This window comes from Vanellus vanellus, assembly GCF_965231255.1.
Source record: "Vanellus vanellus genome assembly, chromosome: Z".
Lineage (NCBI taxonomy): Eukaryota > Metazoa > Chordata > Aves > Charadriiformes > Charadriidae > Vanellus > Vanellus vanellus.
In genome coordinates this window covers 51336044-51349428 of record NC_138908.1, presented here as the reverse complement: position 1 = coordinate 51349428, position 13385 = coordinate 51336044, and the positions used below count along the sequence as shown (strand labels likewise).

At 40.7% G+C, this 13385-nt stretch overlaps 1 protein-coding gene across 1 annotated transcript in view; it reads left to right on the top strand.

The window, feature by feature from the left end:
• ADAMTSL1 (ADAMTS like 1) overlaps window positions 1–13385 on the top strand; it is a gene marked incomplete at its 5' end in the record, with an annotated part of 206713 nt that overhangs the window by 39572 nt on the left and 153756 nt on the right. The window contains one exon of the mRNA XM_082497983.1: window positions 4129–4365. Within this exon, the coding sequence (XP_082354109.1) occupies window positions 4129–4365 (237 nt within the window). The remainder of the gene's footprint in view (window positions 1–4128; window positions 4366–13385) is intronic.

Below are 13385 nucleotides of genomic sequence, written 5' to 3'. Positions count from 1 at the left end.
GGTTCCGCATGTCTGCAGGGCTCCACAGATAATTTCCAAAAGAAAACAAAACCTGTAAGATTTGAATATAGCACCAAAGCTGGACTAACCTGAAGCAGGACTGTAGTGCTTTTGCGGCCAGATACCAGTGCTGCCGCATGCTCCAAGCCAAACATAGGCCATGCGGATGTGGTTAGCAAAATACCTCACAGAACTACATAACCCGTGTGAAGACATGCTACCTTGGGTTCAGTGCTACGCTGGCTTGGCCCATGACTTGTGGCCATCTCAAAGTGTGGGTACACACCCTTGTCTATCAATCTGTTGTGCGGGTAGGCAAAGTGCATATTGTTAGATACCTTCCAGGATCATCAGGCCCTTAGGTGGAGTAAAACGTAACTGCAGATAGGCCGATGAAGCAGTGGTAGCTGGCAGCTGTAGAGGATCCCCTTCCACCAACCCCCCCCCCCCCACATACCAAAAGCAGGCTGATTTTTTTAAAAGAGGAGAAGACTTCCTGGAGTCAGAGTCTATATATTCTCCTGTCCAGGAGCTAGCACTGCAGAAATGAGGCACAGGAAGACTGCCTCAAAACAGCAAACATTCTTATCTAAAGGTGTGCAAAGTGTTTAGAAGAAAGTAGCAATTTACAGTGGAACAAATATGCAACAAAACACTGGCTTTACCTTATCTGTTATTTGAGCAACTAGAAGATTCATTTATAGGCTGTGAGACTATATCTGTCTTTCATTATATGATTGCACAAAGCCCAGCACAAAGAGGCTCTGATCCCCACTGACATATAATACAAACAATAAATAGTAAATTTTAAAAGCAAAAAAAAAAACCACGGACAACAGGTTAATAAGCAGTGCCAAGTTCTGTACAGTTCATACTTTTTCAGTCTCCGTGACCTGTGTCTAATGGTGTGTAGTATTCGGACCCCTACTTTTCTTAACATTGTCCGTTCTGGTACAGAAAAAACATTACACAGGTTATGCGGGTGTTATGTGTGTAGGTGCAAGTACATATGCTTTCTTAACTAGAACAAAAGTTCCCCCCCCAAGTGAAAGGGATCTTCAAGGCCTTCGGGTAGATTCAGGATTCAGGATTCCAGTAAGAGAAGAGTGGTGGGTCAGACTGACTCTTTTTCATACCTGTGTGCCAAGATAAGTATGCATGTCTGCATTTCTGACTGCTTGAGTGTATTCTTTGAATGGCTTCAAGTTTCACATGAAAACTTTCTTAAACACAAGCTCTACTATTTAAATCCATTGTTTTATTTTGATCATGATATCAAAGACTGGAAGTACTTAACATCGGTCCTGGTCACCTGCCGTGTCCTGAGAGCTTGTTATGTTGACAGTACATTTTTTCTTTCTTTGATTTAAAAATAAAATCCAACACAACAAACATAGTATTGAATACTGTACAAAGCAGGATTATGAACTCTGTCTGTCATGTACTTTATTGGGCCTTTCTGTCTTTGTAAAAATAAAGCTATTGCAAGCCAGAAAGTTTCGAAGGTAGAGCCAAGCTTGAACCAAACAAGAGAGTTGGCTTGGATCTCTGCAACAAGCCTAAGCCAAGCCAATAGACCTGACTGTATTCAGTTATGGACAGAAAAATTCAGAGAAGGATATGCACCAGAAGATTTTGTGGCAGGAAATAAGGCCACAGTGTTCCTCTTTGCTTGTCTCTTCTCTATTTGAAAACAGAGCTAAACCAGATCTTCGGTCAAGCTATAACTGTCTTGTTCATCCTCTGTTTAAAAGCAGAACATAAAGACCACTTTTTCTCTAACTCTGCAGCTATAGAGGAATAATGAATTTCCCACATATATTTTTGGTCTCTTCAATCTGTGCTGCAGTCCAAACTTTCTTCCGTATCAACAGTTTAGCCAGATCACAAAAAGGACCTAAATGCCTCTAAGTTTTTCTAGAGATTTTAAAATCAAGCTGAAATACTTTCAACATTATTTTTTTTTTTTTAAATCTTCCATAACATATGAATAGAAAAACCGTCTCCTGTCTAAGTCCTCCAGCAGTAAAATTCCAGTTACGAGCTTGGGCTTTCAACCTCCACTTTCAAAAAGGATGCATGAGCTCTGGATTATTGCTCTTTGATACGTACTTTTCTAGAGCAAGATTTAGCCCATATCCTTTTTTTTCTCTTACACATTAATCCATTTAACCTTTTGTAGCAGGAACATTATTCTCTGGTACTTAGACAGCAGAACTTTTGACTGGAGCTTGACCCATTACTTCTGGGCTGCATCACTCTCAAATGCAAAGCAAATAAACCGAAAATTTGCTGTCACAGTGCGAAGCGAATTAGCTGAAGATCTGTAGTTTAAGACCATGGCTTGTATGTCTGTATAGTTCACTATAAGAAATGTTTGGAGTGGTGTGATCCAACATAATCCAACATTCAAACAAAATGGGCATAACCACATTGCCACTACACAGTGAATGAGAGGCCAGATTGGTTATCCTGGGTTTGAGCCAAGGGTATTCAAATGACAAATGTATAGCCCAGATTCTGCCAATTCTTCTTCAAGAGGAGGTTTGAGAGCTTGATTTTTAAGGCAGGTTTTATTTTAGACCTTAACACTAAGCAGTGTTCCTTTAAAGTCATAAAGTGACATGCAGCCCCCATACCATTCGTATTGAAAGCTGTAATAATCTGCCCTATTTAAAAGTAGTAGAAAAGCATTAGTGCATGAAGGTGTAGAAAAAGGTCTGAGAAACAGAGGTGATTATTTAAACCTTAGAAGAGATATTTTGCCTCAATAGCAGCAAGACTTTCCTAGCTGGGAGGATAAGTCTGTGAATAAGATTGTCATTAGTGATACTTGAATTTCTATAGGATAACATAGTTTGAGGATAAACAGAATACAGGTATCTTATAAGTACATTGTCTAGTTATGTGGTTGTGTATGCGTCAAAATCCTTCTCTATTAAGCCTACATTTATGATTCTCTATAAAAAAAAATGTTACAGCCCTCAAGCAAAGGGTATAACAGATATTCATTTCACCTGGTATTTTACCAGGAGTTGGGGAGCAGATTTCCTTACAACAGCAAGGTGGAGGACTATGGGACCTTAATAGTCTGAGGAAGCCATATTGCCAACATTTGCTTTTTTGTCACAGTTCTCATGAAGTTTAATGTTTTTCCTAAAGCTTAGCTCCTCTATTCCAGTAATTATGTAAGAAATTCAGGTTACTTCTAAAAAAAACCAATGAATCTCTAGGCTTTGTGGTTGCTTGCATAGGAAAACCTGAAATATCATTCTTCAACGAAAAAAACCTGGAAATGAAATAAAAGGAACTAATGTTTATTTTGCCTGAAGTCTCAAGATTTTGAAGCTCTTTTTGCTCTCTTGAGAATTTGACTTATGGTTTTCAGTACTAAATGATGGCAAAAAAGTATACGTGGGTAAGAAAAGCCTCAAATTCTCATCAACAAGAAACTTTAAATAGTATGAGTGGTCTTTGTTTTTTATGTCAGGTGTACTGGATTCAGAGTAGGGTTTATATGTCTCTTCCTGAAGCATCAACAATGGGGTTTTTTGAAAGTCTTCCCATTAAAATAATAATAGGTCACTAATTATGTGAGTTATGGAATCTTAGGTTAAAGAAATGCAAGTATATATCACATTTTTCTGATTCTTATTGCCCTACCGACTGATTTAGGTCAATGAGGCAAAAAAAAATCTAGTGAGGAGTGCTTAAATAAACACACAATTAAATCACATAATCCTTTTTTCTTTCTCTTCAAACAAAGAGGAAAGTTTGGCTGGAAGAGAGTAGCTGTGCGCACACACTTCTCCACATATGTGCACAAGTGGAAAGAGATTCAGCAAGAGTGTTTCAGGGCTCTGGTTAAGACACGTACAGTGCATTTCTTATATCCCAATCATATTTACACATGGTCTTGATGTTCTTTCAATACTTTTGTGGAAAGAAGAAAGGAAGGTATAATTATCCAGTTGAATTCTGTGTAGCTGTAGCTATTTCAATCAGTCTTACTTGTCTAAACAGACAAACTCTCTATGTCTGGCAGCTGTGGAGTGCAGCTGGCTGCGTGATACTGCAACTGGATGTCCTGAGTAGACCTGCTGACCTTTTCCTCTTTCTTTTCTGCAGGACTGCCCACCAGAAGCAGGTGATTTTCGTGCCCAGCAGTGCTCTGCTCACAATGACGTCAAATACCAGGGACAGTTTTATGAGTGGCTTCCCATCTCTAACGACCCTGACAACCCATGCTCACTGAAGTGCCAGGCCAGAGGAGCGGCTCTGGTTGTGGAGCTGGCGCCAAAGGTTCTGGATGGGACCCGGTGCTACACTGAATCACTGGACATGTGCATCAGCGGCTTGTGCCAAGTAAGGAAAGAAGCCCTACCTGAACGCCTTTCCTCACGACTCCTCACCTCAGATCTCTCTCACACACTAACTCTCTTCCTCTCTATTTTAGGGTTTTCATTTTAATCATCTGTTTTCATTCTCTTAAGTTGACTTGTTCTGCCTTGTTTGGAAGAGGTGTACAAATGCAAAGGTTATTTTCTCACTTTGTGCTGTTTCCTTGGCGTTTTTTTTTTGAGGAATGCGTTCTCCGTTTTTGAACAGGTTTGTATAGTTAGCTGCAGTAGCAGATCTCATTTGAAAGTACCATAAGAAAATAATGGCTTAGCTTTTAATTTTGATATACCAAAGTTTTCAAGTTTAGGCAATTACATTATCTTTGAGGATTATTCCTCCCTGTAAGTCACAAACCACAGAGCTATAATTAAGGTGCTAAACTGGAAAATCTGCCATTAACTTGTTGCAGGACTAAGCAAGCTGTTTCTTCTCCTTAGGCCTCAGCTTCCCTGGTTAAGTGAAGTATGGGGACTTTGTAATCCTTCACTTCACAGTGCATGGATATGTATTGATAATTCAACCAATTTATTGGCATGCTAATGTGGTTTTATAATATCTTCGTGCTTTTTCTTATATATTGCTACTCTTCTGAACATATGTACATCAGACCTTAGTCTCCTGAACTACCTGTAGGCTACAGGTTGTTAAAGGGGAGGACATTTGCTCCATCTCTGTTAAGTACTGAACGCACCTGAATCTCAGAAAAGGTTGAGTCTAGATTGATGGTTCAGTGCCCAGTCTCCTCCAAATCTATGTAGACTTCGTGTGTTGTTGGATTTCTAGTGTATTTTTGGACAATTTATGTGCCTTTGGAAGCTTTCCTCCCTGTTTCCTTTCCCTTTGATTTTCTGTTCTGAGCCAGAAGCAGTCCTGCAGTATATTAAACAGAGTACCCGGTTATTGAGCTAACCTCATTTGTGATCTGAAGAAGGCAATCATCTAGACCTCTTGACCTCAGTCAAGTGCACAAGTTTCTCAAAATTCCAGATTGCCTAATGAGACATACTAATTTCAGTCTTCTTTTGTGTTTTTTAATCTTTTCAAAACTTAACTGGAGGCACAGAAATCTGGATGGGAAAACGATTCAAAGTAATCTGCCTGTAGTGGCCTGGAGATTAGGAGCGGTGCATTCAGTCTCTGTGTCAGCCTGATTTCTGTTTTGGTCCAAATACGAAGCATACCTTTTCGAGACAACCTTCCCTTAGGAACAGAGATCATAAGCATCCGCTAATAAAACAAAGTCCTTTGCATTCCCATGACACTTCTTACTTCTGGAAGGCTGAAGGAAGCTGCAATATTACAAATATGAATCATAACATCATAGAATGCTTTGGCTTGGAAGCGACCTTGAAGGTCATCTAGTTCCAACCCCCATGTCATAGTCAAGGACACCCCCCACTAGACCAGGTTGCTCAAAGCCCCATCTGATCTGAAGACCGATATTATTTCTTAACTGTCTTTGTGGCTAAGGTAAGTATTTTGAAAACAGACAAGTGCACCAGCACTAGTGTCCCAGAGGAATTTCAGTTAAACTAACTCTTTCCTTATATGTCCTAGAATGGTAGAATAATTTTAAATGCATAAAAACAATGACTGTATGTTTTCCATGTTCTTCAACATTCTGTTTCTTCACCAGCATTTTCCATATACTTTACAATTACTGCATCATTTTTGAGGATGGCCAAAAAAAAAAATTAAAATACAAATGCTTATGCTACATTCCTCACAGTAAATAATTTTATATTTTTGGGGTGTGTTAAATTTAATGCAACTCAAAGTATTATTGTCTCAGTGCATCCCTGCTAGCCAGTCATATCTTTATGACAGTAGAGGTATTGCATTAGAAAGTTCATAACTAGATTTGCCTTAATTGTATGCTTTAGGACAGCAGCTGCTTTAGTATATATCACAGTAATAGCTAATACTACCTAAGCAGTCCTGAAAGGTAAATGGTATGAAATTTGCCAGAATTAATGGTGAACCTTATTTGGAAGCAACGTTCTTCCATGGTTTCTGAGTCTTTTAAAAGAACAGGAAATGGCAGTATTATGGAAGAACAAAGTGGAGCATTCTTGCTCTGTAACTTTTGTGTGAATCAGCTTTTTCTGTAGGCATAGTGAATGCGTGTAAATTTCAAAGGAGACAAAACATGATCTTAGAAGATATTGCTATGCATTTGCAGTAGTACCTGCAGGCTACCACTTACCTAAAACAGATAACACACTCTAAACATAGCAATCACAGGTCTTGGTAGTTTGTGAGAATTCATAATAATCCTGGGGGTTCAACAACGTTTTCATGAAATGTTTCTGGAACTACATTATTTGGGTCAGTGCAGCAGACAGCTGTAATAATACAAATGCATGGTGTATCACAACTGAAAAAAATTGCGTTCTCCAGAGATTTGTATTCAGTCTAAGGTCCTGAAAATTAAAAAGTGGAATTATGTTTGTTAACAAATTCTTTGCAAGAAGTAATTACACTGTCTCAGGGATGAAGAGATATATTTTCTGGATTGCTCAGAGCAAAACTACCAAAAGCAACTTTAAGTTTGCCATGCTAGTGGGCTTGCATTGATCTGAGTATTATTTGACTGGGTCTTTATTACAGAGAAGTGTATGGGCTTTTATAGTATGTTGTGATTACACCCTAGGTAAGATTTTTTTCACACTGTAGTTGGCAACCAAGAAAGAATTGAATGTCATTCAGGTAGAACGTTTTATAAAACATATAAACTTGCCTATTCAATTACAGTCTGTGCAAGAATCCTGAATTAGTAAAAGTGACATTAAGATCAGTGTGTGCTTACGTAGACATAGTACATTTTTCCCCGTGGATCAAACAATTGTTTCAGCTCTCTGAACTAACCACAGGGGTATTTCTTAGCATGTGAGATTTGAGCAAGTCCAAGACCAGTTGTTTGCTCACAAGTTATTCCTGAGGTTATTATTGGCAGAAATTAAGTTAGCTGTATTGCCTTCTGAGTCCTTAGTACTCTTTTCTGTTTAAAAGGTGCTGTTTTTTCACTCTCATTCGCAAATATGCATTTGTTCACAAGATGCAACATTTGGAAAGTACAAGATCCCTCTTTCATATTTATCCCTTCATTTTTCGTGTTGTTTGGAGGCTTAGAATTACCAGTAGCTTAGTGGCATGTTTATGAGTCTTCGTTTAATTACTAGTTATTGAGCTGAAGTCTTTTTTTCACATGCTGGCCACCAGTTAAAGTCAGAAGAGGCTTCTGTTTGTATTCAAGACAAGCAAAGCCACCTTTGTGTGTAGAACAAGCTGTATCCCTAAATCTTTGATTTGATGAAGAGTACAGTTATAGATTCTTAAAAAGATATTTGAATTATTTTTGTTTACAGATGTAGGGTATGGGAGAGGTTATACAGCTGCTGATTCAGACACCCTTCATGGCATAGGGCAGTACACATGACTGTGCCAGTTTAGGAATCGTGCAAGCTGTGTGTGTCTTGCCTCCCCTCATATTACATAAACGTAAATGTATTTATCTTCTGTGAAGAGATGGGCTATATTTGCCATTGTTCTTTGTGTAAAACACCTGAGAAATTGATGGGAATTAATTCCTGAGTATTGTTTTTTTCCTCCTGGATTTTTACTTTCAAATCTGTAGGTGACAGAGATTGAGCAACACCATTTTTCAAATGAAAAACTCTTTTTGTAATGCCTTCTATTTATTCCTGATTTTCTTGTTCCTCCTAAACGTTTTAAATTCTTTCTATATGGATATCTGTGTTGTTTGGGTTCCTTTTTCTGTCTCCTTTTTTAAAGAAATACAGGTTGCTTCTCAGATGTAATCTTTGGATCTTGTTTTGAGTTTACCTAAGGATACAGTATGCCACATTGGTATAATGCAACTAGCTTGAACCACCATGCTTAAGTCAATAGAATGCTTTTTAAGAGAAATGGGGCTTTATTGTTCCAGATTAGGAAATTTCTATATGGATAGAATTAATGGGGTCTGGAGCACAAAATATTTTAAAACTTCCAATTTCTAGTTTAATATTCCCTGTTTTTAAAATAAGTTCTTGTACTTTAAATCCATTATTTGGTTTTTGAGAGTATAAGCAACTTCTGCATATGGCGATTGGAGTTACTAGTCTCACTTTGCCAGTGATCCTTGGCTGCACCTGCAAAAGGCAGAAGAAATTGTCTATACTTTGTGGAAGCAGCATTTCAAACTCACCAATGACTGTTAACACTGAAGTAAAAGCAAGAGAGTTTCCTGCTGACCTTCACATTCACTGAGGACAAGAGCTTTCAAAAACTTATGTCTCTATTATTAGCAGTAAAAATTCATTGCTTATAGTACTGCATATTTACTATCGTAACGATGCATTTCCATGTCAGAAAAATTGACAGTTCTATTTCTTTTAAAATATCTCATATTATGCTTTTATTTAAAATCAAAGTTGTCCTTTCTCATCACACTTTACATTGTCATGACAACAAAAAGAGGGAATCACTGAGCATGTGTGTTAGAACACTGATTTCTCCACTTTGCTCCATGCAACTCACACCTAATGTTTAATCTCTCTGAAAAGGAAACAGCATGGATCTTTTCTGGAGTTTTCCTTCATTCTTTCCTCCTTTCCTTCTTTCTTTTCTTTCTTTCTTTATTTCTCTCTCTCTCCCCATCTCCATCCCTTTCTTCCTTTCCTGCTCTACTTTTTTTTCTCTTCTTGCTCCATTTCTTTCTCTTTTTCTCTCCCTTTTTCTTCTTAGCTAGCTTGAAAGATCTGAAGCTTTTACACCTGTCCTATCTCTTTTCTCCCTTTTTTGCAGGTTTGAAAGGTATGGGGTTTTTCCTTTTTTTCTTGCGTGAGAAGGCTGATTGTGCAGAAGGAAGTGGCTGGCTTTTCAGAAAGAATGAAAATTGCTGTCACATGCTGACAGGAACTGAACTGAGTAGCAGTAGATTTACTCCCCTCTCTAATTTCTTTCCATTCTAATAAACTCTACTAAAACTTCTAGTAAGTTTAAAATACGGTGGATGTTTTCAGGCAGAAATGGGATAGTTAAACTGAATGCCCTTGCTTCTAACAAGGATTTGGTCTAATTTCCAGAGTATCCATTTCTCAGTCATCTGAGGGTTCAGATAGACAGGCAGCTACAACCGCTCTCCGTTTTCCAAGGGGTTCCTGCTCCAGAGGGGTTATTCCAGACCACAGTACTGTCAGTGGGTTGTTGGAAATTCACCTGAAGAAAATTTCTGTCATATTTCATTCATGTTGTTACACAACATCCTGATGAAAAAACAGCCTTGTGTGGTTGCTTACCAAAATCACGTTGTAATTTGGTAAATGTGTGGACTTCTCCATTTCTGCAGTTGCCAATTCATCATTTTGTTCTCTGTCACCACACATTTTTTTTCATCGCCCACCTGGTGACTTCACTTGGTTGTCGACTGTGACCTTTCCTGATATGCCCTCGTCACTGCCTGCCATGGCACTAACTGTGGATTCTCCCTTGGTTGTTCACTCAAGCAGTCACCTGTTAGTGCAGCTCTTTCTTCCCTCACACATTCACGCTTCAGGTTCTAGACAAGTGCCAGCCAGGTTGCAACCCTGGGTAGAGGAGCATGGCCCCACAAGCTCTGAAAGGCCTATGCCTTATATTCAAGGACCTAATATTCAAGGACCACCTCCTTCAAGCTCAGGAGCGATGCATCCCTACAAAGAGGAAGGCAGGCAGAAAAGCCAGGAGGCCTACATGGATGAACAAGGAGCTCCTGGACATGACCATAAGGAAAAAGGAGGCCTATAGGGAGTGGAAACAGGGGCAGGTATCCTGGGAGGAATACAGAGGAATAGTTCGAGCAGCCAGGGATCAGGTTAGACAAGCTAAAGCCCAGAGAGAATTAAATTTGGCCAGGAACATCAGGACAAACAAAAAATCCTTCTTTAAGTATGTCAACGAGAGAAGAAAGACTAGGGAAACTGTGGACCATCTCTGGAAGGAAATGCAAGAACTGGTTACCCGGGACAGAGACTGAGCTGAGGTGCTCAATGACTTTTTTGCCTCAGTCTTCACTGGCAAGGACAAAAGATGCAGCCACACTACCCACAACGCAGAATGCAAAGACGAGGATTGGGAAAATGGAGAATCACCCAATGTAGGAGAAGATCAAGTGCAAGACCACCTGAGGAATCTGAAGGTGCACAAGTCCATGGGACCTGATGAGATACATCCGTGGGTCCTGAGGGAACTGGCAGATGAGGTGGCTAAACCACTATCCATCACATTTGAGAAGTTGTGGCCGTCTGGCGAGGTTCCTGCCGACTGGAAAAGGGGAAACATAACCCCTATTTTCAAAAAGGGAAACAAGGAACACCCAGGGAACTACAGGCCAGTCAGTCTCACCTCTGTGCCTGGCAAGATCATGGAGCAGATCCTCCTGGAAACTCTGCTAAGGCACATAGAAAACAAGGAGGTGATTGGTGACAGCCAGCATGTCTTCACCAAGGGCAAGTCATGCCTGAACAATGTGGTGGCCTTCTACGAAGGGGTTACAGTGGCAGTGGACAAGGAAAGACCAACTGATGTCATCTACTTGGACTTGTGCAAAGCGTTTGACACTGTCCCACACAATATCCTGGTCTCTAAATTGAAGAGACATGGATTCGACAAATGCACAAATGCAAATGCACAAATGACAAATGCAAATTCAAAACCATTCTATGATTCTATGCCCCAAACACCAGTATTCCTTGAAACCTAATGGGACTTTTACTAATGAAAACAACATCACAGAATCATAGAATCATAGAATCGTAGCACGGTTTCGGTTGGAAAGGACCTTGAAGATCATCGAGTTCCAACCCCCCTGACATAGGCAGGGACACCTCCCACTACACCAGATTGCACAAGGCCACGTCCAGCCTGGCCTTGAACACCTCCAGGGATGGGGCCTCAAAAACTTCTCTGGGCAAACTGTTCCAGTGCCCTACCACCCTCAAAGTGAAAAATTTCTTCCTAATGTTTAATCTAAACCTGCCCTCTTCCAGTTTAAAGCCATTCCCCCTCGTCCTATCGCTACATGCCCTAATAAAAAGTCCTTCCCCAGCTCTCCTGTAGGCCCCCTTTAGGTACTGGAAGGCCGCAATAAGACCTTCTCTTCTCCAGGCTGAACAGCCCCAACTCTTTCAGCCTCTACTCAGAGGAGAGGTGCTCCAGCCCTCCGATCATCCTTGTGACTCTCCTCTGGACACGCTCCAGCACGTCCATGTCCTTCTTTTATTGGGGACTCGAGAACTGGATGCAGTACTGCAGGTGGGGTCTCACGAGAGTGGAGTAGAGGGGCAGAATCACCTCCTTTGACCTGCTGGCCACACTCCTTTTGATGTAGCCCAGGATACAGTTGGCCCTCTGGGCTGCAATCGCACTTGCTGGCTCATGTTGAGCTTCTTGTCAATCAGCACACCCAGGTCCTTCTCCTCAGGGCTGCTCTCCAACCATTCCCTGCCAAGCCTGTATTTGTGCTTGGGATTGCCCCGACCCAGATGTAGGAACTTGCACTTGGCCTTGTTGAACTGCATGAGGTTGGCTTGGGCCCACCTCTCCAGCCTGTCCAGGTCCCTCTGGATGGCATCGCTCCCCTCTGGATGGCATCCCTCCCCTCCAGTGTGTCTACCTCACCAAAGAGCTTGGAATCGTCGGCAAACTTGCTGAGGCTGCAAACTTGCATCGGCAAACTTGCTGAGTGGGGACAGTCGACCCCACTGTCCATGTCACCGACAAAGATGTTGAACAGTACCGGCCCCAGTACCGACCCCTGAGCAACACCACTCGTCACTGGTCTCCACTTGGACATCGAGCCGTTGACCGCAGCTCTTTCAGCGTGGCCGTCCAGCCATTTCTTTATCCACCGAGTGGTCCATTTTTCGAATCCATGTCTCTTCAATTTAGAGACCAGGATATCGTGTGGGACAGCGTCAAATGCTTTGCACAAATCCAAGTAGATGACATCAGTTGGTCTTCCCTTGTCCACTGCCACTGTAACCCCTTCATAGAAGGCCACCACATTTGTCAGGCATGACTTGCCCTTGGTGAAGCCATGCTTGCTGTCACCAATCACCTCCTTGTTTTCTATGTGCCTCTGCACAAATCTTCCTGTTATCCAGTTTCCCTGCCACAATCAAAAAATCTTGGATTTGTCTCTGTTTCTACTGAAGGAGAAATACTCCATTTTAATTTTTGTCTTTTTCTATGTTCCTTATCCCTTTCACTTTTTCTTCCTTTTGTCATAGTCTTTATACTTGGTTGTCTTTCAATTTAATTTTTATCTTCTGCTTGTGTGAATTCCATAAATATTCCTTTTGTTAACTCTGGCAAGAAAGAATAAGAAAATCAGTCTTTGCTTTCTCAGATGGGTGATCGAGGTTGCTTCTATCTCCAGTACTAATGGCAGAATCTGCATGTTGCTGTATAGCACCAGATCAAGTTTTTTTAAAAAATAACTATTATGGTTTTTTTTAATATGTGGCCAGACACTAAGATGCTGCACAGTGTTTCCAAAAAGCGGGTCCCATCAATATCATAGCCAAATCCTCACCTAATGTAAATGAGTATTGCTTCCCTGAATTCACCTTTGTGGATGCGATGCTTGCAGTCTGGGTCATCTCTTTTACTTACATATATGGAATGGCCCTCCTCTTCTGCTATCCTTTCCTTCTCCCCAGCCCAGCGATCCCAGCTTCATAGAAAGCAGGAAAGTGAAAATACAGCACTTTCCCTGTCCACGCAGAATCGCTGCCTCCCCTCTCTCCTCATGTACTTTTCGGTTTGGTTTTTTTTTTTTATTTTATTTTTTTTGACCTGCAATACAAGCCACAGGAATATGTGTAATTTAGGGTCTTGCTTTAAATTTTTCAGCCACAGCACAGGACAACAGGAGTCCCTCTCAGTGAAAAATCATGACAGCCTCTACAAAGCTTATGTCATCTTCATATTGAAAGGTT